The 24722-nt window shown below is 38.4% G+C and overlaps 1 protein-coding gene across 1 annotated transcript in view; it reads left to right on the top strand.

The window, feature by feature from the left end:
• Positions 1–24722, top strand: part of LOC147375306 (selection and upkeep of intraepithelial T-cells protein 7-like) — a 48976-nt gene that overhangs the window by 20430 nt on the left and 3824 nt on the right. Inside the window, exons 6-9 of the mRNA XM_086394044.1 lie at positions 13514–13916; positions 14253–14534; positions 19640–19804; positions 21514–21621. Of these exons, the coding sequence (XP_086250170.1) occupies positions 13514–13916; positions 14253–14534; positions 19640–19804; positions 21514–21621 (958 nt within the window). The remainder of the gene's footprint in view (positions 1–13513; positions 13917–14252; positions 14535–19639; positions 19805–21513; positions 21622–24722) is intronic.

Below are 24722 nucleotides of genomic sequence, written 5' to 3'. Positions count from 1 at the left end.
CAGCAGGAAAACAAAACAGTTGTAGGGAAGAATAGATAGTATTCAGTAGGGCTCGATGAATAAGAGGAAATTTTAAATTGTGCTTACATAGGTAACTTGCATGGCATATGTCTGTTAATAAGAGAAAGAATTCCCCTTAAGATTTCCCCAGAATTCTCATGATGTAAAGGAAAAGTCCAGGGGAATACACATAAAGACTGATGAGCTCAGATGTCATTTCAGGCTAAGGCATGTTATGTCAGTACATGTCTCTTGCAAAGATAACATGAGTTCTCTCAGGTCATGCAAGGCGCAGCTGCAAGTGGTTTTGAGATTTTATAATACAGACAACAGGCACCTTGCTGTTGTCTCTATTAAAGCATATTGATTTCAATTTAGAATAAAAACAAGTTCAGCTGGCAGGCAATAGGTGGACGCTGTGGTACACAGGACCCACTTCGTAGTATCTCTTACCGACTATCAGTACAGCAGCATGGCTGATTCACCCTTGGACACTGAGACAACTTAATGAAGGACCTGGAAAGAAATTTCTTCTGGATTCTGGAGCTCAAGTAAGTGACTAGTTTGTGAAAGATAGATAAGGATAAGGCTATATTCCACCTCCTTAAACATGGTGTTAGGGGTTCTTTTAGCTCTAATTGTGTAGTATTTTGCCAATCTTTTTATCAGACTAGTGGTACTTGTAGATTTAGAAAAGTAACAGACAGTGAGGTGTTTCAAAAGAGAAGATCTGGGAGACTTCCCTGGTGGTCCAGTGGTTATGAATCTGCCTTCCACTGCAGGGGATACAGTTCATCCCTGGTCAGGGAACTAAGATTCCACATGCTACGGGGCAAAGAAAACCCATGAGCCACAGTGAAGATCCAGGGCAGCTAAAAATAAGAAAAAAAGGAAGATCTGCTTTCACATTTCATTTTTCGATTGCTGACAATTAAAGGCCGATCCTATCTGCACTGGGTCCCAGAAATGGAACCCCTTCCCTAGCCTCTTTTTTTAAAGACATCAAAAAGCTTACAGTGATGCCAATGCTTTAGACACTACGGTAGGTATCCCCAGTGACCAAGAATCCTTTCCTTAAGTATATGTTGTATTGTTATTAAATATAAGTACCCCATAAAAGAATATTACTAGTGTTTTAACTGTATTTTTAAAAGTAGATTAAAAAATTTAATGAGGAATAATTGAAATATAATAATTTAATTAATTAATTATATATTTGTTTTATTAAATATATATTTATTTATTAATTATAATAATTTTATTACTGAGTTAATTACATCATATGGACATATCACAACTTGCTTATCCATTTATCTGTATGTAAAATTTTGAGCCATTTTCAGCTATGGAGTATTACAAATAAAAATATGAACATTTGTTATAAGTCTGAACATGTGCCTTTATTTCTTTTGTAGCTTGCTTTTAAAAATGACTATTTATCTTTCATAAATTCAAAATTTAAGTTAATGATTCTAAATAGGAATGAGAGGTAGTGGAGGGAGATACCAAAATAACTATGAGTCATTTAGAGATTACATTCCTTTGGAAATTGTAATCTGTTTTTCTGGGTGTTATGCCAACAATTGCCTACTTTTATCCATTGATGTGAATTGTTTAAAGGCTAGCATTGCTGATAATCATTTGTCATATCTATCAGATATGTACAATAATAAAATTTAAAGCACAATTACTTTAAATATTTTCACATGGGCTTTATAAAGGCCAAATAGGACTTTCTTTTTTTTTCGAAAGTAGATTAATTTTGTTTAGTTTCAATAGTAGACAGATTTTGTTTCCCATGACCAGAGGAACTTCTTCCTTCAGCTCTTAACTCATTTTTTTAGCACATAGCTATGATGTGAATACAGTTTTACACTTCCCTTAAAGATATATAAATATTTGAACCCCTTTTTTTCTTGTTATTATCTCATGTTTTTTTGTTTTTTACTTACTGACTTTGTAATCCAACTCACATGTTTCTATGAGTTACAAGAGGGTTGCCAGATAAAATACAAGATACCTAGCTAATAATTCAGCACTCTTTCTTTTTTATAATTAATATATAAAATTGTTGACAAGCTATTTTAGTTCCACCATAATTTGATCTCATCTTAATTGTTCAAGGACATAAATCCAAAAAAGACTCTCCTTATTTCATCATGCATATTTAAGCATTCAGGCTTTTGTGTTTGCCATTTTTTATTCCCTCCCCTGATTTATTCACTTAGGATATTTTTTTCTGCTCCATTTGTTACACGTGCCATAGGAAATGCTTATTTAGTCAGTTAGGTCATAAAGTGAAAGAGGAAAAAAGCAGAGTGTGAATTTATGGGAAAGAGGGATTAAGAAGGCCTCTCCTGATAAGAACCAAGTGGGGAGACATGGTAAAATTCAGACATTTTACTGAATACTGAGAGGGGTTATACTCTGAAAGGAGAGTCCCAAGTTGTACCTATTGATGATCTTGATTTAATTTTGAGCATCCTGACATTTCCTGCCTCATATCTCAGTCTATGACTTTCTACTTGTCTCTTTTTCCAGGCATGATGAAGCTTAAATCCTCTTCTTTTTCTGGGTCCTGTGTGAGCTTTCTTCTTCTACAAGTGATGACATCAACTTCAGGTAAGAGCATCCACTCTCTTCTTACTGAGTGACAGCTGTGGAAAGAACCTACAGTGTCCATTCTAGCATGTAAGGAGCTTGGAAGTCATTACTATGGCCTGCTATCAAGTAAAAAACGGAAAAAAAACGGAAAGTCAACAACTCTTCCTAGATCCAACAGAGAATTGAGGTAATAGGACAAATTGCTCCTTCCCAAATTAGAGAAATACAGAAGTGGATACTGAGGTGAAAATCACTCATTGTGTCCAACTCTTTGCAACCCCATGGACTATACAGTCTATGGAATTCTCCAGGCCAGAATACTGGAGTGGGTAGCAGTTCCCTTCTCTAGGGCATCTTTCCAACCCAGGGATCAAACCCAGGTCTCCCACATTGCAGGTGGATTCTTTACCGGTTGAACCACAAGGGAAGCCTAGGAATACTGGAGTGGGTAGCCTATCCCTTCCCCAGGGGATCTTCCTGACCCAGGAGTCAAAACAGGATCTCCTGCATTGCAGGTAGATTTTTTACTAACTGAGCTATCAGGGAAGCCTGGTGGCTCAGTCGGTAAAAGCGGCTGCCTGCAATGCTGGAGACCCAGGTTTGATCCCTGGGTCAGGAAGATTCCCTGGAGAAGGAAATGGCAACCCACTCTGGCACTCTTGCCTGGAAAATTCCACAGACTGGCACCTAGAGCCCACCAGGCTCCAGTCCATGGGGCCACAGAGTCAGACACGACTGAGCGACTTCACTTTCACTTTATCAGGGAAGCCCTAAGTGGAGAGAGAGACTCACAACTTTCCAGGCCATAAATCTTTGTGGAAGCCAGTACAAGGGTAGGAAAATCTAAACTGTAATAACTGAATTGCTGTAGGCCAGACTTCCCTGGTGGCTCAGACAGTAAAGCGTCTGCCTACACTGTGGGAGACCTGGGTTCAATCCCTGGGTCGAGAAGATCTCCTGGAGAAGGAAATGGCAACCCACTCCAGTATTCTTGCCTGGAAAATCCCATGGACTGAGGAGCCTGGTGGGCTACAAGTCCAAGGGGTCACAAAGAGTCGGACACGACTGAGTGACTTCACTTTCACTTTCAGGCTCAAGTGTAGACAAGTCTGAAAGTTAAAAACTCCAAGGGGACCCAATCATGAGAAAGCTCACTTCTGTGTTTTACCTCCATGGTTTTTACTAGGCTTTCACAGGGAATATTGGGGGAAATGCCATTGTGTTTTTAGCAGGAGGAGGGGAAGAGCAATTACTTTGAAATATGTTCTTCTTAGCAAGGCCTGCCCTCAAGAGACAATATTTTACCAGAACCTAACCTATTGGTATTTTCTCAGAGTCTAACTTACCTGGGGGCAGGAAAACATCCAACTTCCGTCTGCTGTATCCTTTGTGTCCCATTAAGGAGGGATATGGTTTCCCTTTTTGGCTCATGAGTAAAAGAAATCTGCCTGCAATGCAGGAGACACAGGAGAAATTAGTTTGATCCATGCCCCCTGGTGGGGGCCATGGCAACCCACTTCAGTATTCTTGCTGGGAGAATACTATGGACAGAGGAGCCTAGCAGGCTGCGGTCCAAGGGGTAGCAAAGAGTCAGACAGGACTGAAGGGACTGAGCACACGCACGCAGCAAGGAGGGATGCAACTGAGAAGCAATTATGAAGTTCATAGTCAAGGACACACGCTCACTAAAAGACTGAAATCTAATCACAGAACTAAAGGATATCTCCCCTCCTCCTACACCTTACCACTAACTCACTAAATGCCTTTGCTGCTAAGTCGCTTCAGTCATGTCCAACTCTGTGCGACCCCATAGATGGCAGCCCACCAGGCCCCGCCGTCCCTGGGATTCTCCAGGCAAGAACACTGGAGTGGGTTGCCATTTCCTCCTCCAATGCATGAAAGTGAAAAGTGAAAGTGAAAAGTGAAAGTCACTCAGTCGTGTCAGACTCTTATCGACCCCATGGACTGCAGCCTACCAGGCTCCTCCGTCCATGGGATTTTCCAGGCAAGAGCACTGGAGTGGGGTGCCATTGCCTTCTCCCACTAAATGCCTTTAATCAGGCATTAATCAGGTTTTGTTTTTTTCCTGGTACATCATGTGGTCAGTTTAGTTCAGTTGCTCAGTTGCGTCCGACTCTTTGTGACCTCATGAGTTGCAGCATGCCAGGCCTCCCTGTCCATCACCATCTCCTTGAGTTCACTCAAACTCACATCTATCGAGTTGGTGATGCCATACAGCCATCTCACCCAATGTCGTCCCGTTCTCCTCCTGCCCCCAATCCCTCCCAGCATCAGAGTCTTTTCCAATGAGTCAACTCTTCGTATGAGGGGGCAAAAGTACTGGAGTTTCAGCTTTAGCATCATTTCTTCCAAAGAACACCCAGGGCTGATCTCCTTTAGAATGGACTGATTGGATCTCCTTGCAGTCCAAGGGACTCTCAAGAGTCTTCTCCAACACCACAGTTCAAAAGCATACACATTAGGAGCCCAACGGTAACTCCCCCAGCGAAGAAGCAGTGCAGATGCCTGCATCCACCACTAGCAGGTGGGGGCTGGGCAGGGAGGCGCGGGCTGCAATGGTTAAGAGTAAGGATCTGGCCTGCATGCCCCGAGGGTAATCAGAGCGAACCAACTTGGGCTAGCAAACCAGACTGTGGGATAGATACCACGCTAAAAGCTCTAACCTAAGACACCGCCAGGACCGCGCACAGAACAAAGGACTGAACAGAATCAGCCAGCTGAAGACCATCCCCCTCCGGTGACAGGCAGCCAGAGCTGGAAGAGGGCAATCACAGCCCCAGAGAGACATTATCTACCAAACTGCAAGCAGGCTTCTTTGCTAACTAAGACTTCTTGGGGTTCTGGACAGTCATCATCCGCCTGAGAAGGTGTGCCGATTGTACACCCAGAAAACCGAGCAGCAGGGACGGGAGAGGTGATAAGTTGCAGCAACAGTGCTCACCAAACACCTCATCACCTGAGCTGCTTGGACCTGGGAAGGGCACAAAACGCAGGCCCCACAGAGTCTGCACCTCTGAGGACTACCGGAGTGCCTGAACCTGAGCAGCTTAGACCTGGGAGGTGCATGCAGCCCAGGGATGGCCTTGGAGGGTTCCCAGAGGAGAACCTAGAGCCTGAGCTGTGTGGGCAGGGAGAGCACACGCGAAGTGACCGGGCGCAGGCCCAGTGTGGCCGAGACACTGCAAGCACATGCCAATGTTGTTTGCAGCGTCCCTCCCTCCCCACAGCACGACTGAACAATGAGCCTTAAAAAAGTGTCCACCATGGGCTCCCTTGTGTCAGGGCAGAAATCAGACACTGAAGAGACCAGAAAACAGAAGAAGCTAAAACAGAGGGAACCGCTTGGAAGTGACAGGTGCAATAGATTAAAACCCTGTAGTTAGTACCGACTACATAGGAAGGGGCCTAAGATCTTGAGAAATATAAGCTGGACCAAGGAACTATCAGAAAACGAACTGACCCCACACTGCCCACAACAATACCAGAGAAAGTCCTAGATATATTTTTACAATCATTCTTTTTTTTTTTAACTTTTTAAAATTTTTAAGTCCTCTATTACTCCTTTAATTTTCATTTTTATAACCTACTATTACTTTTCAAAAAAAGACCCTATTTTTTAAAGCAAACTTCATATATTTTAAAAATAATTTTTGTGACTTTTTTTTTCTTCTCCTTTTCTTTAATATTGTATTTTTGAAAATCCAACCTCTACTCTAAATTTTTAATCTTTGCTTTTTGGTATTTGTTATCAATTTTGTACCTTTAAGAACCCAATCTTCAGTACCCATTTTTACTTGGGAGCGAGATTACTGGCTTGACTGCTCTCTCCTCCTTTGGACTCTCCTTTTTCTCCACCAGGTCGCCTCTGTCTCCTCCCTCCCCCTTCTCTTCTCTACCCAACTCTGTGAATCTCTGTGTTTTCCAGATGGTGGAGAACACTTAGAGAACTGATTGCTGGCTAGATCTGTCTCTCTCCCTTTCATTCCCCTCTTTTATCCTCCTGGCCGCCTCTGTCTCCTTCCTCTTTCTTCTCTTCTCTGTATAACTCCATGAACATCTCTGAGAGGTCCAGTTGTGGAGTGCACATAAGGAAGTGATTACTGGCTAGCTTGCTCTCTCCTCTTTTGATTCCACCTCATCTCATTCGGGTCACCTCTAACTCCCTCCTCCCTCTTCTCTTCTCCATGTAACGCTGTGAACCTCTTTGGGTGTCCCTCACTGTGGAGAAACTTTTCATCTTTAACCTAGATGTTTTATCAATGGTGCTGTATAGAAGGAGAAGTCTTGAGACAACTGTAAAAATAAGACTGAAAACCAGAAGCAGGAGGCTTAAGTCCAAATCCTGAGAACATCAGAGAACTCCTGACTCCAGGGAACATTAATTGATAGGAGCTCATCAAACGCCTCCATACCTACACTGAAACCAAGCACCACCCAAGAGCCAACAAGTTCCAGAGCAAGACATACCACGCAAATTCTCCAGCAACACAGGAACACAGCCCTGAGCTTCAATATACAGGCTGCCCAAAGTTACTCCAAATCCATTGACATCTCATAACTCATTACTAGACACTTCATTGCACTCCAGAGGGAAAAAATCCAGCTCCACCCACCAGAACACCGACACAAGCTTCCCTAACCAAGAAACCTTGACAAGCCACCAATACAACCCCACCCAAAGCGAGGAAACTCCACAATAAAGAGAACTCCACAAATTACCAGGATATAGAAAGGCCACCCCAAATGCAGCAATATAAGCAAGATGAAGAGACAGAGGAATACCCAGCAGGTAAAGGAACAGGATAAATGCCCACCAAACCAAACAAAAGAGGAAGAGATAGGGAATCTACCTGATAAAGAATTCTGAATAATGATAGTGAAAATGATCCAAAATCTTGAAATAAAAATGGAATCACAGATAAATAGCCTGGAGACAAGGATTGATAAGATGCAAGAAAGGTTTAAAAATGACCTAAAATAAATAAAAGAGTCAATATATAATGAATAATGCAACAAATGAGATAAAAACACTCTGGACGCAACAAATAGTAGAATAATGGAGGCAGAAGATAGGATTAGTGAAGTAGAAGATAGAATGATAGAAATAAATGAATCAGAGAGGAAAAAAGAAAAACGAATTAAAAGAAATGAGGACAGTGTCAGAGACCTCCAGGACAATATTAAATGCTCCAACATTTGAATCATAGGAGTCCCAGAAGAAGAAGACAAAAAAAAGAAAAGAAAAGAAAAAAGACCATGAGAAAATACTTGAGGAGATAATAGTTGAAAACTTTCCTAAAGTGGGGAAGGAAATAATCATCCAAGTCCAGGAAACCCAGAGAGTCCCAAACAGGATAAGCCCAAGGTGAAACACTCCAAGACACATATTAATCAAATTAACAAAGGTCAAACCAAAGAACAAATATTAAAAGCAGCAAGGGGAAAACAACAAATAACCCACAAGGGGATTCCCATAAGGATAACAGCTGATCTTTCAATAGAAACTCTTCAGGCCAGGAGGGAATGGCAAGCTATACTTAAAGTGATGAAAGAAAATAACCTACAGCCCAGATTACTGTACCCAGCAAGGATCTCATTCAAATATGAAGGAGAAATCAAAAGCTTTATAGACAAGCAAAAGCTGAGAGAATTCAGCACCACCAAACCAGCTCTCCAACTAATACTAAAGGATATTCTCTAGACAGGAAACACAAAAAGGGTGTATAAATTCGAACCCAAAACAATAAAGTAAATGGCAACGGGATCATACTTAACAATAATTACCTTAAACGTAAATGGGTTGAATGCCCTAACCAAAAGACAAAGACTGGCTGAATGGATACAAAAACAAGACCCCTATATATGTTGTCTACAAGAGACCCACCTCAAAACAAGGGACACATACAGACTGAAAGTGAAGGGCTGGAAAAAGATATTCCATGCAAATAGAGACCAAAAGAAAGCAGGAGTAGCAATACTCATATCAGATAAAATAGACTTTAAAACAAAGGCTGTGAAAAGAGACAAAGAAGGACACTACATAATGATCAAAGGATCAATCCAAGAAGATATAACAATTATAAATATATATGCACCCAACATAGGAGCACCACAATATGTAAGACAAATGCTAACAAATATGAAAGGGGAAATCAACAATAACACAATAATAGTGGGAGACTTTAATACCCCACTCACACCTATGGATAGATCAACTAAACAGAAAATTAACAAAGAAACACAAACTTTAAATGATACAATAGACGAGTTAGACCTAATTGATATCTATAGGACATTTCACCCCAAAACAATGAATTTCACCTTTTTCTCAAGCACACACGGAACCTTCTCCAGGATAGATCATATTATCCTGGGCCAAAAATCTAGCCTTGGTAAATTAAAAAAAAAATGAAATCATTCCAAGCATCTTTTCTGACCACAATGCAGTAAGATTAGATCTCAATTACAGGAGAAAAACTATTAAAAATTCCAACATATGGAGGCTGGAAAACACGCTTTTGAATAACCAACAAATCACAGAAGAAATCAAAAAAGAAATCAAAATATGCATAGAAATGAATTAAAATGAAAACACAACAACCCCAAACCTTTGGGACACTGTAAAAGCAGTGCTAAGGAGAAAGTTCATAGCAATACAGGCATACCTCAAGAAACAAGAAAAAAGTCAAATAAATAACCTAATTCTACACCTAAAGCAACTAGAAAAGGAAGAAATGAAGAACCCCAGGGTTAGTAGAAGGAAAGAAACCTTAAAAATTGGGGCAGAAATAAATGCAAAAGAAACAAAAGTGACCATAGCAAAAATCAACAAAGCCAAAAGTTGGTTCTTTGAAAGGATAAATAAAATTGACAAACCATTAGCCAGACCCATCAAGAAACAAAGGGAGAAAAATCAAATCAATAAAATTAGAAATGAAAATGGAGAGATCACAACAGACAACACAGAAATACGAAGAATCATAAAAGACTACTATCAGCAATTATATGCCAATAAAATGGACAACTGGGAAGAAATGGACAAATTCTTAGAAAAGTACAACTTTTCCAAAACTGAACCAGGAAGAAATAGAAAATCTTAACAGACCCATCACAAGCATGGAAATTGAAACTGTAATCAGAAATCGTCCAGCAAACAAAAGCCCATGTCCAGATGGCTTCACAGCTGAATTCTACCAAAAATTTAGAGAAGAGCTAACACCTATCCTACTCAAACTCTTCCAGAAAATTGCAGAGGAAGGCAAACTTCCAAACTCATTCTATGAGGCCACCATCACCCTAATACCAAAACCTGACAAAGATCCCACAAAAAAAGAAAACTACAGGCCAATATCACTGATGAACATAGATGCAAAAATCCTTAACAAAATTCTAGCAATCAGAATCCAACAACACATTAAAAAGATCATATACCATGACCAAGTGGGCTTTATCCCAGGGATGCAAGGATTCTTCAATATCCACAAATCAATCAATGTAATTCACCACATTAACAAATTGAAAAATAAAAGCCATATGATTATCTCAATAGATGCAGAGAAAACCTTTGACAAAATTCAACATCCATTTATGATAAAAACTCTCCAGAAAGCAGGAATAGAAGGAACATACCTCAACATAATAAAAGCTATATATGACAAACCCACAGCAAACATTATCCTCAATGGTGAAAAACTGAAAGCATTTCCCCTAAAGTCAGGAACAAGACAAGGGTGCCCACTTTCACCACTGCTATTCAACATAGTTCTGGAAGTTTTGGCCACATCAATCAGAGCAGAAAAAGAAATAAAAGGAATCCAAGTTGGAAAACAGGAAGTAAAACTCACTGTTTGCAGATGACATGATCCTCTACATAGAAAACCCTAAAGACTACACCAGAAAATTACTAGAGCTAATCAATGAATATAGTAAAGTTGCAGGATATAAAGTCAACACACAGAAATCCCTTGCATTCCTATACACTAATAATGAGAAAATAGAAAGAGAAATTAAGGAAACAATTCCATTCACCATTGCAATGAAAAGATTAAATACTTAGGAATATATCTACCTAAAGAAACTAAAGACCTATATATAGAAAACTGTAAAACACTGGTGAAAGAAATCAAAGAGGACACTAATAGATGGAGAAATATACCATGTTCATGATTGGAAGAATCAATATAGTGAAAATGAGTATACTACCCAAAGCAATCTATAGATTCAATGCAATCCCTATCAAGCTACCAACGGTATTTTTCACAGAGCTAGAACAAATAATTTCACAATTTGTATGGAAAACAAAAAACCTTGAATAGCCAAAGCAATCTTGAGAAAGAAGAATGGAAGTGGAGGAATCAACCTGCCTGATTTCAGGCTCTACTTCAAAGCCACAGTCATCAAGACAATATAGTACTGGCACAGACAGAAATATAGAACAATGGAACAAAATAGAAAGTCCAGAGATAAACCCACGTACCTATAGACACCTTATCTTTGACAAAGGAGGCAAGAATATACAATGGAGAAAAGACAACCTCTTTAACAAGTGGTGCTGGGAAAACTGGTCAACCACTTGTAAAAGAATGAAACTAGAACACTTTCTAACACCATACACAAAAATAAACTCAAAATGGATTAAAGATCTAAACATAAGACTTGAAACTGTGAAACTCTTAGAGGAGAACATAGGAAAAACACTCTCTGACATAAATCACAGCAGGATCCTCTATGACCCACCCCCCAGAATATTGGAAATAAAAGCAAAAATAAACAAATGGGACCTAATTAAATTTAAAGCTTCTGCACAACAAAAGAAACTATAAGCAAGGTGAAAAGACAGCCTTCAGAATGGGAAAAAATAATACCAAATGAAACAACTAACAAACAACTAATCTCAAAAATATACAAGCAACTCCTGCAACTCAATTCCAGAAAAATAAATGACCCAAATCAAAAAATGGGCCAAAGAACTAAATAGACATTTCTCCAAAGTAGACATACAGATTGCTAACAAACACATGAAAAGATGCTCAACATCACTCATTATCAGAGAAATGCAAATCAAAACCACTATGAGGTACCATTTCACACCAGTCAGAATGGCTGTGATCCAAAAGTCTACAAGCAATAAAATGCTGGAGAGGGTGTGGAGAAAAGGGAACCCTCTTACACTGTTGGTGGGAATGCAAACTAGTACAGCCACTATGGAGAACAGTGTGGAGATTCCTTAAAAAACTGGAAATAGAACTGCCTTATGACCCAGCAATCCCACTGCTGGGCATACACACCGAGGAAACCAAAATTGAAAAAGACACGTGTACCCCAATGTTCATCACAGTGCTGTTTGTAATAGTCAGGACATGGAAGCAACCTAGATGTCCATCAGCAGATGAAATGATAAGAAAGCAGTGGTACATATACACAATGGAGTATTACTCAGCCATTAAAAAGAATACATTTGAATCAGTTCTAATGAGGTGGATGAAACTGGAGCCTATTATACAGAGTGAAGTAAGCCAGAAAGAAAAACACCAATACAGTACACTAACACGTACATATGGAATTTAGAAAGATGGTAATGATAACCCTGTATGCAAGACAGCAAAAGAGACACAGATGTATAGAAGAGTCTTTTGGACTCTGTGGGAGAGGGAGAGGGTGGGATGATTTGGGAGAATGGCATTGATTTGAGAAATGGCATGTATAATATCATATAAGAAATGAATTGCCAGTCCAGGTTCGATGCAGGATACAGGATGCTTGGGGCTGGTGCACTGGGATGACCCAGAGGGATGGTACGGGGAGGGAGGTGGGAGGGGGGTTCAGGATGGGGAACACGTGTATACCTGTGGCCGATTCATGCTGATGTATGGCAAAACCAATACAATATAGTAAAGTAATTAGCCTGCAATTAAAACAAATAAATTTAAATTAAAAAAAAAGAAAACCAGAGAAAGAGTAAAAAAAAAAATGGAAGAGAAAAATCTAAAAAATGTGGGACAACTAAAAAAATAAAATGGAATGCTAATACAAAAAGAAAAAGAGAAAGAAATAGAAGAAATATTTGAAACAATAATGACTGAGAACTATACACTTTAAATATACAATTTTTTGCTAGTTCAGTTCAGTCACTCAGTCATGTCCAACTCTTTGCAACCCCACGGACTGCAGCATGTCAGGCCTCCCTGTCCATCACCAACTCCTGGAGCTTGCTCAAACTCATGTCCATCGAGTTGGTGATGCCATCCAACCATCTCATCTTCTGTTGTCCCCTTCTCCTCCCACCTCCAATCTTTCCCAGCATCGAGGTCTTTCTAATGAGTTGACTCTTTGCATCTGGTGGCCAACGTATTGGAACTTCAGCTTTGGCATCAATCCTTCCAATGAGTATTAAGGACTGATTTTTGTCAATTATTCTTCAGTAAAGCTGGGGAGAAAGCCTATTTTGCATGATATTACTATAGCAAGGCATGTTCTGTTTTGGTTACTATTTGCACTGAATAACTTTTTCCATCCTTTTCAGATCAGATCAGATCAGATCAGTTGCTCAGTCGTGTCCGACTCTTTGCGACTTATTCAAGTCTTTGGATCTAAAGGGAGTCTTTTGCAGACAATACCTAGTTGTATCATGAGTTTTTATCCCTTCTCCCAACTCTGTCTGCTAATTGGAGAGTTTAGTCCATTTACATTTAAAATAATGAACTTCTTCTGGTATTTTTATTCTTGTATATTTCATAGCTTTTTGCCTCTCATTTCCTTCATTACATACTTCTTCTGTGTCTAGTTGATTTTTTTGTAGTGAGATGTTTAGAAAGGGATATAGTCATAGCTGGACATTTAGAATGGCCAGGTCAGATGATAAGAACTCAGTGTCTCCTACAATGTGTAGCAACGAAGAAGTTGTTGGCCTCACGTGTATCCTGGTTTTCTACCTTCTTCCACAGAAAACTGGACAGTAACCATTCCCGCGAGACACTTGGTGGCTACAGTAGGAGGACACGCTGAGCTCAGCTGCCAGTTGTCCCCACCACAAAGTGCAGAGCGCATGGAGGTGCGCTGGTTCAGAGGGGACAATTCCAAACTTGTTCACCTATACAGGGATGGCCATGAAGTGAATGGAGAAGCTGCCCCAGAATATGTGAACCGCACAGAGTTTGTGAATGAGGCCATTAGACAGGGCAAGGTGATGCTCAGACTTCATAATATCAGTGTTTCTGATGATGGATCATATCAGTGTTCATTTAAAGGTAGTGGCATTAATAATGTGGCCAGCATGAATCTGAGCATAGCAGGTAAGTTTCATGGTGGAATGTTGCATACCAATGCCCTTGTGACCCTGTAAGCTGAAATATATGAAAATGAATCAATGTTTCTTTTTATTTTTTCACACTTTCAAACATGTTTCAAATACTATAATAAGAAAAATCTATTTATCTAATGCAAGAATATACTATGTAGTGGACAGACAATGCAGAGTGATCAGAATTCGCCTAACTTTAATTTGGATGTGAATTTGAGTATTGCCTCTTCTTCTGTTGAAGATCACGATGTTAATGAGACTCTTTTCAGATTTCCAATCCAACCTCAAAGCAACAACTGTCTTGATCTTTCTGTCCCATTTCCCCCAGCATTAGGCTTGGAAACACAAATCCATGTTCAGGCTCCTGGCATTGAGGGACTCACGGTGGATTATAACTCAGGAGGGTGGTTCCCAAAGCCCCAGATGGAGTGCAGAGACAGCAGAGGAGAGATAGTTCCACATTCATCAAAATCCTATTCACAGGACGGAGCCAGATTGTTTCACATGAAGATGACTCTTGTCCTTAGGAACCAGTCATGGGGCAACATGACTTGCTACATTCGCAATCCTCTAACAGGTGAAGAGAAACGAACAAATATTATCCTGGCTGGTGAGTGTTTGTCAGAGTTTCGTTGTCAATATATCAACATAAAGAAAAATTAATAGGATAATTTGAGTCATGAAAAAATGTTTTCATCTCCTGAGATGGGGAAGTTTGTGAAATGAGCCTATCTTAGAGATAAGACTTGCAAGGGAAATATCAACTGGGAGTTAGTGAGTGAGTTTAAAGTTCTATGGAGGAGACCAGGCTTGAAACATATGTGAATGTCTTTAAGAAGAATATTTAAAACAATGGAATTGGACAAGATACAAAGTGAATAAGGATAGGAAAAAAAAAAAAAAACAGGTTCCTAAAACTGAATTTCGGAGCATTCACCTTTTAGATGTCCTTTAGAGGACTAAGAGAAATCTGCAAATTATCTGAATAGGAATAGGGAGACAGATAGGAGGAAAACACATAAACACAGCAGGCAAAATTGAATATTAGAAGCATTTGTTTTGATCTCTTTTATCAATGGTAAAGAAGAATTTTCTTCAGAACCTGTTTTAAATCTTTCAAATGTTTCTTATTGTTTCACTAAAGATAGTTGTTTCTTATTCAAATTAGAAGCATTATATAGATATATTTGGGCTTTCCAGGTGGCACAGTGGTAAGAATCCACCTGCCAATGCAGGAGACGCAGGAGATGTGTGTTTGATCCCTGGGTCAGGAACATTCCCTAGAGTAGGAAATGGCAACTCACTCAAGTATTCTTGCCTGGGAAATCCCAAGGACAGAGGAGCCTGGTGGGCTACAGTTCCTGGGGTAGCAAAGAGTCAGACACGACTGAACATGCATGCACGCATGCATGTATATTCAATTATTAGTTTCAGATAAGATTCAAATTGGAATAGGCTATAACATAAACATAATATGTGAGAAAAAACTGTATCATAAGCAATTAAATTAGTATTTAAAGTTGAATCATGTAATAATAATTTTGAAAAAAATGGCTTTCATAGGCTGTGTGAACAATATTGTTACAACTTTTTGCATCCCATATAAAAAGCTCTCAGACTTTTATCCAATTCACACATATTCATACAGATTAAAAATTAAATATAAAATAAATATGAAATCTACAAAAACACTGCCAGGTAAGCTTTATTTTCCCTGAAAAACTAGCCTCTCAAATGCAGTTGCTAATATTAAAAAATATCAAGTATGTGGTAAATATGCAACCCAAAGGTGTATATTTATGGATGATGAATTTCCTTAATTGGGAACTAGAACAAGGACTAATAATAAGAAACTCAATCCCAAGGAAAATCTGGAAAAAGTGACATGTGCTTAACATTAGCCACAAAATTTCATCACAAAGTAAATACAGGACTATGAAATATAGCACATATTCTGCCTAAAAGACCTTAAAAAGAGATAAATATTTGTGGAGGAATAGTCAGTTTTTAACAAGAATATTCACCTCCTTGAAGACAAAAATAAACCAAAATTATTATAATTATTTATTTAAAGACATTCCAGATAGAAATCTCTTGGAAGTCTTTAAAAATATGTTGGATAAGGTAAGTTTGAAGTTAGTATGGAAAAATGAATATCTGTAAATTTAGCAATAATAATTTTAAAAATGAGGAAGAATTTCCTTTATCAGATTAAAAACTGACTGACTATAATAAAGTAATTGTGAATAAATGTTAAACAGTTTGTGGTTATTTCCAACCATAGAATATTATGTACCATCACAGGAGTAGGCCATTGTATCAATGCTAAAAACTAAGAAGGGCAGAAAGAGATTCAAATCATAAAAAAACAGTATAACAAATTATGAAGTATAAAGTTTAGTGCATCGAAAAAAATGAAAAAGTTCCTATAAGATGTTGGAATAATTGTCTATATTTCTGGAAGAAAAAACATACATAGAATTATATACAGAAATACATTACATATAGGTTAGAAGTCAAAGGTTAAAAGTGAAACAATAAACATTTTTAAGGGATATACCATATAATCCTAATATTAAAGAGACCTTATCAAGACCTAATCTTCAATATCTGCAAATCAATCAATGTAATACACCACATTAACAAATTGAAAAACAAAAACCATATGATTATCTCAATAGATGCAGAGAAAGCCTTTGACAAAATTCAACATCCATTTATGATAAAAACTCTCCAGAAAGCAGGAATAGAAGGAACATACCTCAACATAATAAAAGCTATATATGACAAACCTACAGCAAACATTATCCTCAATGGTGAAAAATTGAAAGCATTTCCTCTAAAGTCAGGAACAAGACAAGGGTGCCCACTTTCACCATTACTATTCAACATAGTTTTGGAAGTTTTGGCCACAGCAATCAGAGCAGAAAAAGAAATAAAAGGAATCCAAATTGGAAAAGAAGAAGTAAAACTCTCACTATTTGCAGATGACATGATCCTCTACATAGAAAACCCTAAAGACTACACCAGAAAATTACTAGAATTAATCAATGATTATAGTAAAGTCGCAGGATATAAAATCAACACACAGAAATCCCTTGCATTCCTATACACTAATAATGAGAAAACAGAAAGAGAAATTAAGGAAACAATTCCATTCACCATTGCAACGAAAGGAATAAAATACTTAGGAATATATCTACCTAAAGAAACTAAAGACCTATATATAGAAAACTGTAAAACACTGGTGAAAGAAATCAAAGAGGACACTAATAGATGGAGAAATATACCATGTTCATGGATTGGAAGAATCAATATAGTGAAAATGAGTATACTACCCAAAGCAATTTATAGATTCAATGCAATCCCTATCAAGCTACCAACAGTATTCTTCACAGAGCTAGAACAAATAATTTCACAATTTGTATGGAAATACAAAAAACCTCGAATAGCCAAAGCTATCTTGAGAAAGAAAAATGGAACTGGAGGAATCAACCTACCTGACTTCAGGCTCTACTACAAAGCCACAGTTATCAAGACAGTATGGTACTGGCACAAAGACAGAAATATAGATCAATGGAACAAAATAGAAAGCCCAGAGATAAATCCATGCACATATGGACACCTTATCTTTGACAAAGGAGGCAAGAATATACAATGGATTAAAGACAATCTCTTTAACAAGTGGTGCTGGGAAATCTGGTCAACCACTTGTAAAAGAATGAAACTAGAACACTTTCTAACACCATATACAAAAATAAACTCAAAATGGATTAAAGATCTCAACGTAAGACCAGAAACTATAAAACTCCCAGAGGAGAACATAGGCAAAACACTCTCTGACATACATCACAGCAGGATCCTCTATGACCCACCTCCCAGAATATTGGAAATAAAAGCAAAAATAAACAAATGGGACCTAATTAAACTTAAAAGCTTCTGCACATCAAAGGAAACTATTAGCAAGGTGAAAAGACAGCCTTCAGAATGGGAGAAAATAATAGCAAATGAAGCAACCGACAAACAACTAATCTCAAAAATATACAAGCAACTCCTCCAGCTCAACTCCAGAAAAATAAATGACCCAATCAAAAAATGGGCCAAAGATCTAAATAGACATTTCTCCAAAGAAGACATACAGATGGCTAACAAACACATGAAAAGATGCTCAACATCACTCATTATCAGAGAAATGCAAATCAAAACCACTATGAGGTACCATTTCACACCAGTCAGAATGGCTGCGATCCAAAAGTCTACAAATAATAAATGCTGGAGAGGGTGTGGAGAAAAGGGAACCCTCTTACACTGTTGGTGGGAATGCAAACTAGTACAGCCACTATGGAGAACAGTGTGGAGATTCCTTAAAAAACTGGAAATAGAACTGCCTTATGATCCAGCAATCCCACTGCTGGGCATACACACTGAGGAAACCAGAAGGGAAAGAGACACGTGTACCCCAATGTTCATTGCAGCACTGTTTATAATAGCCAGGACATGGAAGCAACCTAGATGTCCATCAGCAGATGAATGGATAAGAAAGCTGTGGTACATATACACAATGGAGTATTACTCAGCCATTAAAAAGAATACATTTGAATCAGTTCTAATGGGGTGGATGAAACTGGAGCCTATTATACAGAGTGAAGTAAGCCAGAAGGACAAACACCAATACAGTATACTAACGTATATATATGGAATTTAGAAAGATGGTAACGATAACCCTGTATACGAGACAGCAAAAGAGACACTGATGTATAGAACAGGCTTATGGACTCTGTGGGAGAGGGAGAGGGTGGGAAGATTTGGGAGAATGGCATTGAAACATGTGAAATGTAAAAAAAAAAAAAAAGAAAGAAAAAGTTCCTATAAGATGTTGGAATAATTGTCTATATTTCTGGAAGAAAAAACATACATAGAATTATATACAGAAATAAATTACATATAGGTTAGAAGTCAAAGGTTAAAAGTGAAACAATAAACATTTTTAAGGGATATACCATATAATCCTAATATTAAAGAGACCCTATCAAGAAGGGCTTCCCTGGTGGCTCAGATGATAAAGCGTCTGCCTGAAATGCGGGAGACCTGGGTTTGATCCCTGGGTTGGGAAGATCCCCTGGAGAAGGAAATGGCAACCCACTCCAGTATTCTTGCCTGGAAAATTCCATGGACTGAGGAACCTGGTAGGCTATAGTCCATGGGGTCTCAAAGAGTCAGACACGACTGAGCAACCTCACTTTATCAAGAAGTGCAGATCATAAAAGTAAAGAAATATCTATTTGTCTCCATTATCTTTACACCCTAAGAACTCACTAGAGACAGTTTTGAGGCTGTCTTATAGCCACTGAGCTTCTCAACCACAAGCAGGGTGTACAGGATTCTGCTTGTTTCCTTTATAATTAGGAAGCATTTGCACTGGGATTGTTAATAAGAAACGAGAGCGAGAGTGAGGGAGGGGGAGAGAGAAAGAGACTTCCTTCTATCAACTATAGCCTCAAGTTAAATTCTACCCCCCGAACAAACTCAATTCCAGGCTCTGTATTGCCACTAAAACAGCTCCAGTGAACTTTAGCCCCAACCCACATACAAAAACAGTGAAGAAAAACAGGACCTGAAAGAGAATCTTGCTTTATCAGCAGTAAAATTCCCAATCCAATGGTGCTCCATGTTGTGGGTTTATTGATCTTCAAATGGCTCTGCCCTTTCTTTCAGATGACCTGTTTTACCCAGATCACATTTGGATGACATTCTCTGTATTGCTTCTGTTCGTGATGTTGTTTTTGGCTATTGTGCTCTTTTGTTGTCAGTGTTTCACAAATGGAGATAACTGCTGCAACCAGTGTGGAATCACTAAGAGAATCTGTCTTAAAGTGATGTGTAAGTCACATGGGGTTTTTTAGGCAAAGCTGTACAACATTTGTCAATGAATGCCAATCATAGGAAGATTTAGGGCTTGTTTCTCACTTTAGAAATGAACTTCACATCTCTTAATTAGGAACTTCTCAGGACAATGCTGTTTTAGGAACGAGGTCAGTATAGATGTTTCCTGAGTGGTTCAGACCCACAGTTAGTTCTATGCCCTCAAGGTAAGTGCTTTCTGTCTTAAGTAAATATTCAGTCAACATGAAGTGAATCCAGTGTCTGCCTCACTCAAAATCACTTTGTGATGGGTGAATCCTATGAGTCTTGCTCTAGAATACACTTAATTTGATGATAGTCTTTTTGCTTATATAGATTCTCATTAACTTTCAAGATACCACCTCCCTCTTAGAACTTAAATAATGTCAACATGAAAAAGAAATAGGTCTCAAAACCAACAAGTCCTTTACAACCAGACTCTTCCATCTGGTTTTGTGGTTAAACTGAATGAATGTATCATCCTTCTGAGTGAACATATCACTGAATGATAGTGACCTATTAGGTAAAAAGACATAGAACAATTTTAAAGACAATTGTTTTCCTAACTTATGTCTAGGCAAAATAGATTTTATATAGTTGTGTAAGCTGCTAGATGGGGGATGTGAATCTAGCAATTGACTCTAGATAATTTTAAAGGAGATGAGTCAAGGGAGAAGATATAATCTGTTGGACCCATTTCCCTACCTAGTCCATAAAACCCTGTACCACATTTATTGGGTGCCTACCTTATGCTAGGCATTGTATCAATAATATTCATTTTACCAAAGTCACCTAAATTAATCCTAAAGACTTGCTTTTATTGTCACCATTTTATAGATGAAAATGTCACAAATCAGAGCTCATAAGTGATAGAGCCAAGCCTGGAAGGCAGATGTCTCTGTTTCCAATCCTCATGCTCCAGTCATTATGCTTGTTTGCAGTAACTGGTTTCAGGTTTCTGCTTGCACACCTTAATGATTGAGGAGGTTATAAACTCAGGAAACATGCCTATTCCATAGTTACCAGGGGAATTTTCTTCATTTTGGAAATAAAATCTATTGATCCATGATTTCTACCAATTACATCACAATGAGTGGCTCTTCTCTGTCTTCCCCAGGAAAGTCTTTTAAAGGCTTGAGGTCATAATTTTACTTCAACTGAGCTTCTTTGAGGAGTATCTCATTATTTCTGGTTATTTTCTTCTGCAAGTTGATAGAGATCAAAGAATAACTATTTTAGTAATATATGGTAAAACAGTTTAATTATTTCTGTTAAACTTGTAGAAATAAGCCCCTTGACAGGGAAATTAACGCTGAGGGGTTTAAAGTGTGTTTTCTTCTTTCAGTCACCTCAGTGTCACCACTGCTCCATCTGTCTAATCTCACAACCCTCAGAACTCCCAGAAATCTAATGAAGACCCCAGGGCATCTGTCCGGTTCCCCGAGACTAATTCAGTGCTAGATTAGGTGGTGAGAATTAGGGGAAAAAACTCCTCTTAGTTCTGCTGTGTCCATAAGTCCAGTTTTACTAGGGTCAGCCACCACCCACAAAGTAAACTCGCATCCTAGCCCTACCTAGGTTGAGTAGGCATGAACCAATGACTGTACTTTTTCTTATAATGGTTCTTGGGTCAGTGGTAACCCATATTCCTGCGTTCCTCTTTCATTAATACGAACTCTCTGTTCTAGTGTTCCCATATGACTTTCTCGGTTGGTTGAGCTCAAGCATCACTCAATTACCATGTCTTTTGGCCTTTTCTGGAATGCTCATTATATATCTGAAGTTCCAGAAACGAGGTAAATGGGGTTAATCGTGGTGACTACTACTAAGAGCTTAACAAATCTCCTTTCCCTAGATATCTGTTTTCTTGGTGTTGTTTAGCAAGAGCTGTATGACTTTTTCCTCATAACCAGGAAGATCAACAGTTTAGGTGACGTCTCAGAGGACCAAATTCTGACACTGATTATTGTGGGTGTCAAAGATTGAAGCTGCTTTGACTGCCACCAGTGTTTTCAACTGCGCTTAAGGACATAACTCCTTCTGCCATAAGGAATAAGAAACATTCTGGCTTCAGAAAACATGACTGGGTCCGGCCACTGATTTACTATGCTGTTGTTGGTGTACATTCATGACTCTAGGTCAATGTTTCTTATCTCTTTAAGGCTTAGAGTCTACTTTGAAAATATAATGTTAACATGAATCCAATTGCAGTGCTCACATATACCTCTTAAATCTACATGCAGTCTCAGGAAGCTTATGATTCTTTCCTTGGGCTTCTCTGGTAGCTCAGTTGGTAAAGAATCCACCTGCAATGCAGGAGACCCCGGTTCAATTTCTGGGTTGGGAAGATCCCCTGGATAAGGGAAAGGTTATCCACTCCAGTATTCTGGCCTGGAGAATTCCATGGACTGTGTAGTCTATGGGGTCTCAAAGAGTCAGACACAACTGAGTGACTTTCACTTTCTTTCCTTGGACTATTACAAAATATGGTCATCATTTAGAGGCGAAATTGATTAATAAAATGGTACTCAAAAAATGATTTTAGCACTTGGCAGTTCATAATTTAGAGATTTCTAATGAATATGTATGTACGAGACAATTGCCATCTAATCAAGGCAAAGAAACCCTTTATTTTACTTGAGGCATTCATGTCAAACCACAGAAGAAAATTTTAGAGAATTAGGATGGTCACTAGTAGAACTTTCTCGGTTCCCTCTCCTCCCTTCCTCATGCTAGGCAGCCTTGAACCACAACATGCACAGTCCTATATTTCTAATCTGTCCACTGAAAATTGCAAACCTTGCCTCAGAAGTTACCAAATCAGTGGATGGAAAGACCCTACTTTCTATTACCAAGAGGAAAATTAATGTTTGTATAAACAAACCAAGAACTTGAAAATGATGTTTGAGAAAAATAGTCGACCTAAGCCAAAATTCCTCTGGATTTCTTAATTTGAACTAAGTCAAAACACTCCTGAGGATTCTGTAGAAGTAGACGTGAGGAGCCAACAGACCAAGGTATAGACAAACTGAGTCTTTACAAGAGCTGCCCAAGGAAATATAAATTATTTCTGATTGTAAAGGTTTTTCCCCCCTCAGGTTTAATGATCACCTAGCTGTGGTCAGCAATTTCTTTTAAATAAATGCTTAGGAATTAAACCAGATCATATGCTGTTGTTTAGTTGCTCAGTCATGTCCTACTCTTTTGTGCTCCATGGACTCTAGCCCAGCAGGCCCCTCTCTCAATGGGATTTTCCAGGCAAAACTACTGGAGTGGGTTGCCATCTCTTCCCCACCCAGGGATTGAATCCATATCTGCTGCTTTGGCAGGCAGATTGTTTACTACTGAGCAACCATGGAATCATGCGTTAGGTGAATTTTTTAACTTTATAAGAAACCACTAAACTGTGTGTATTGTTTCACACATCACCTGCAATGGATAAGAGAACATTTATTCCTCATGGTTTCCACTTTGGGTTTCCCTCCATCTTTCTAATTTTAGCTAGTGTGTTCAGTGGTATCTCATCTCAGTTTTAATTTGCTCTTCCTGAGCATTTCATATAAGTGGAATCAAATGATACTTACTCATTTTTGACTGACTTCTTTCATTTAGCATATGTTTTAAATGTCTATTCATATTTTAATATGTATCAAATCTTCATTCCTTTCTATTGCTGAATAATATTCCATCATATAAATATAGAACATTTTGTTCATTCACTCATCAGTCAATAATGTTTCTTGGTTTGTTTCCAATTTTGATTATTGTTAATAATTCCATTATGAATATTCAATTATAATATTTTGAGTGGATATATGTCTTCATTTCTCTTAGATATACACCTAGGAATGCAATTGCTGGATCACATTAATTCTATGTTTCACATTTTTTTATACCTGCTAAAATATTTTCCAAATTGGCCTTACTATTTGAAATTCTCACCAGCACTGTGTGAGGGTTACACTTCTACATATTCTCACCACTTATTATTGTATATCTTTCACTGTTAGCCATATGGTATGTCATTCTTTTGCTGAGCTCAAGCATTGCTCTATGTGATTTTTTATTTTCAATTCTCTAATAAGCAAAGACATTGAAGAGATTTTCTTGTACTTGTCAGCTATTTGCATGTTTTCTTTGGATAAATGTCTAAATCATTTGCCAATTTTTAAATTGTGTTACTTGACTTTTAACTGTTGGGTTGTATTTCTTTATATATTCTGGATACATAGTCTTTATCAGATACATGACTTGCCTCTGCGCTCCACATTCTGTAGGTTATCCTTTTGCTTCCCAATAGTGTTCTTTCCCCTTTTTTTCTTTTTCTTTTTTTTTTTTTTTTTGGTGTCTGGTTATACTGCACAGATTGTGGGATCTTAGTTCCCTGAAAAGGGATTGAACCTGGCCTCACAGCAGGGACAGCACCAAGTCCTAACCACTAAACCACCAGGGAATTCCCCCTGATGATGTTATTTGAAGCACAAAAGTTTTTCCGGTGGCCACTGTACCAACTTACCACAGATTTAGTATCTTAAAGCAACATACATTTATTATCTTACAGTTCTGGAGGTCAAAAGTCTACAGTGGATTTCACTGGGCTAAATCCAATATGTCACAAAACCTGCAATCTCTTCAGAACGTCTAGGGAGAATCCATTTTCTTGCCTTTTACAGTTTCTAGAGCTGCATTCCTTGCATTTCTTGGTTAATGGATTATTTCTTACATTTTCAAAGACAGTAGAAATACATTAAAAAAAACTCTCTCAGCTGTATCTTCACATTGTCTTCTCCTCTGTGTATAAAGTAAATTTCTGCACCCCTCTCAGAGTACTTGTGATTGAATTGGGCCCACCCAGATAATCCAGGACAATATGCTACCTTGAGATTCATAACTTAAT

Source organism: Bos grunniens, chromosome 3 (genome assembly GCF_055505025.1).
Source record: "Bos grunniens cultivar Pamir isolate PY7600 chromosome 3, Bosgru_T2T1.0, whole genome shotgun sequence".
NCBI classification, from domain to species: Eukaryota; Metazoa; Chordata; class Mammalia; order Artiodactyla; family Bovidae; genus Bos; species Bos grunniens.
Note: the sequence above shows the minus strand (reverse complement) of the source record. Positions and strands in the feature narration are given on the sequence as shown.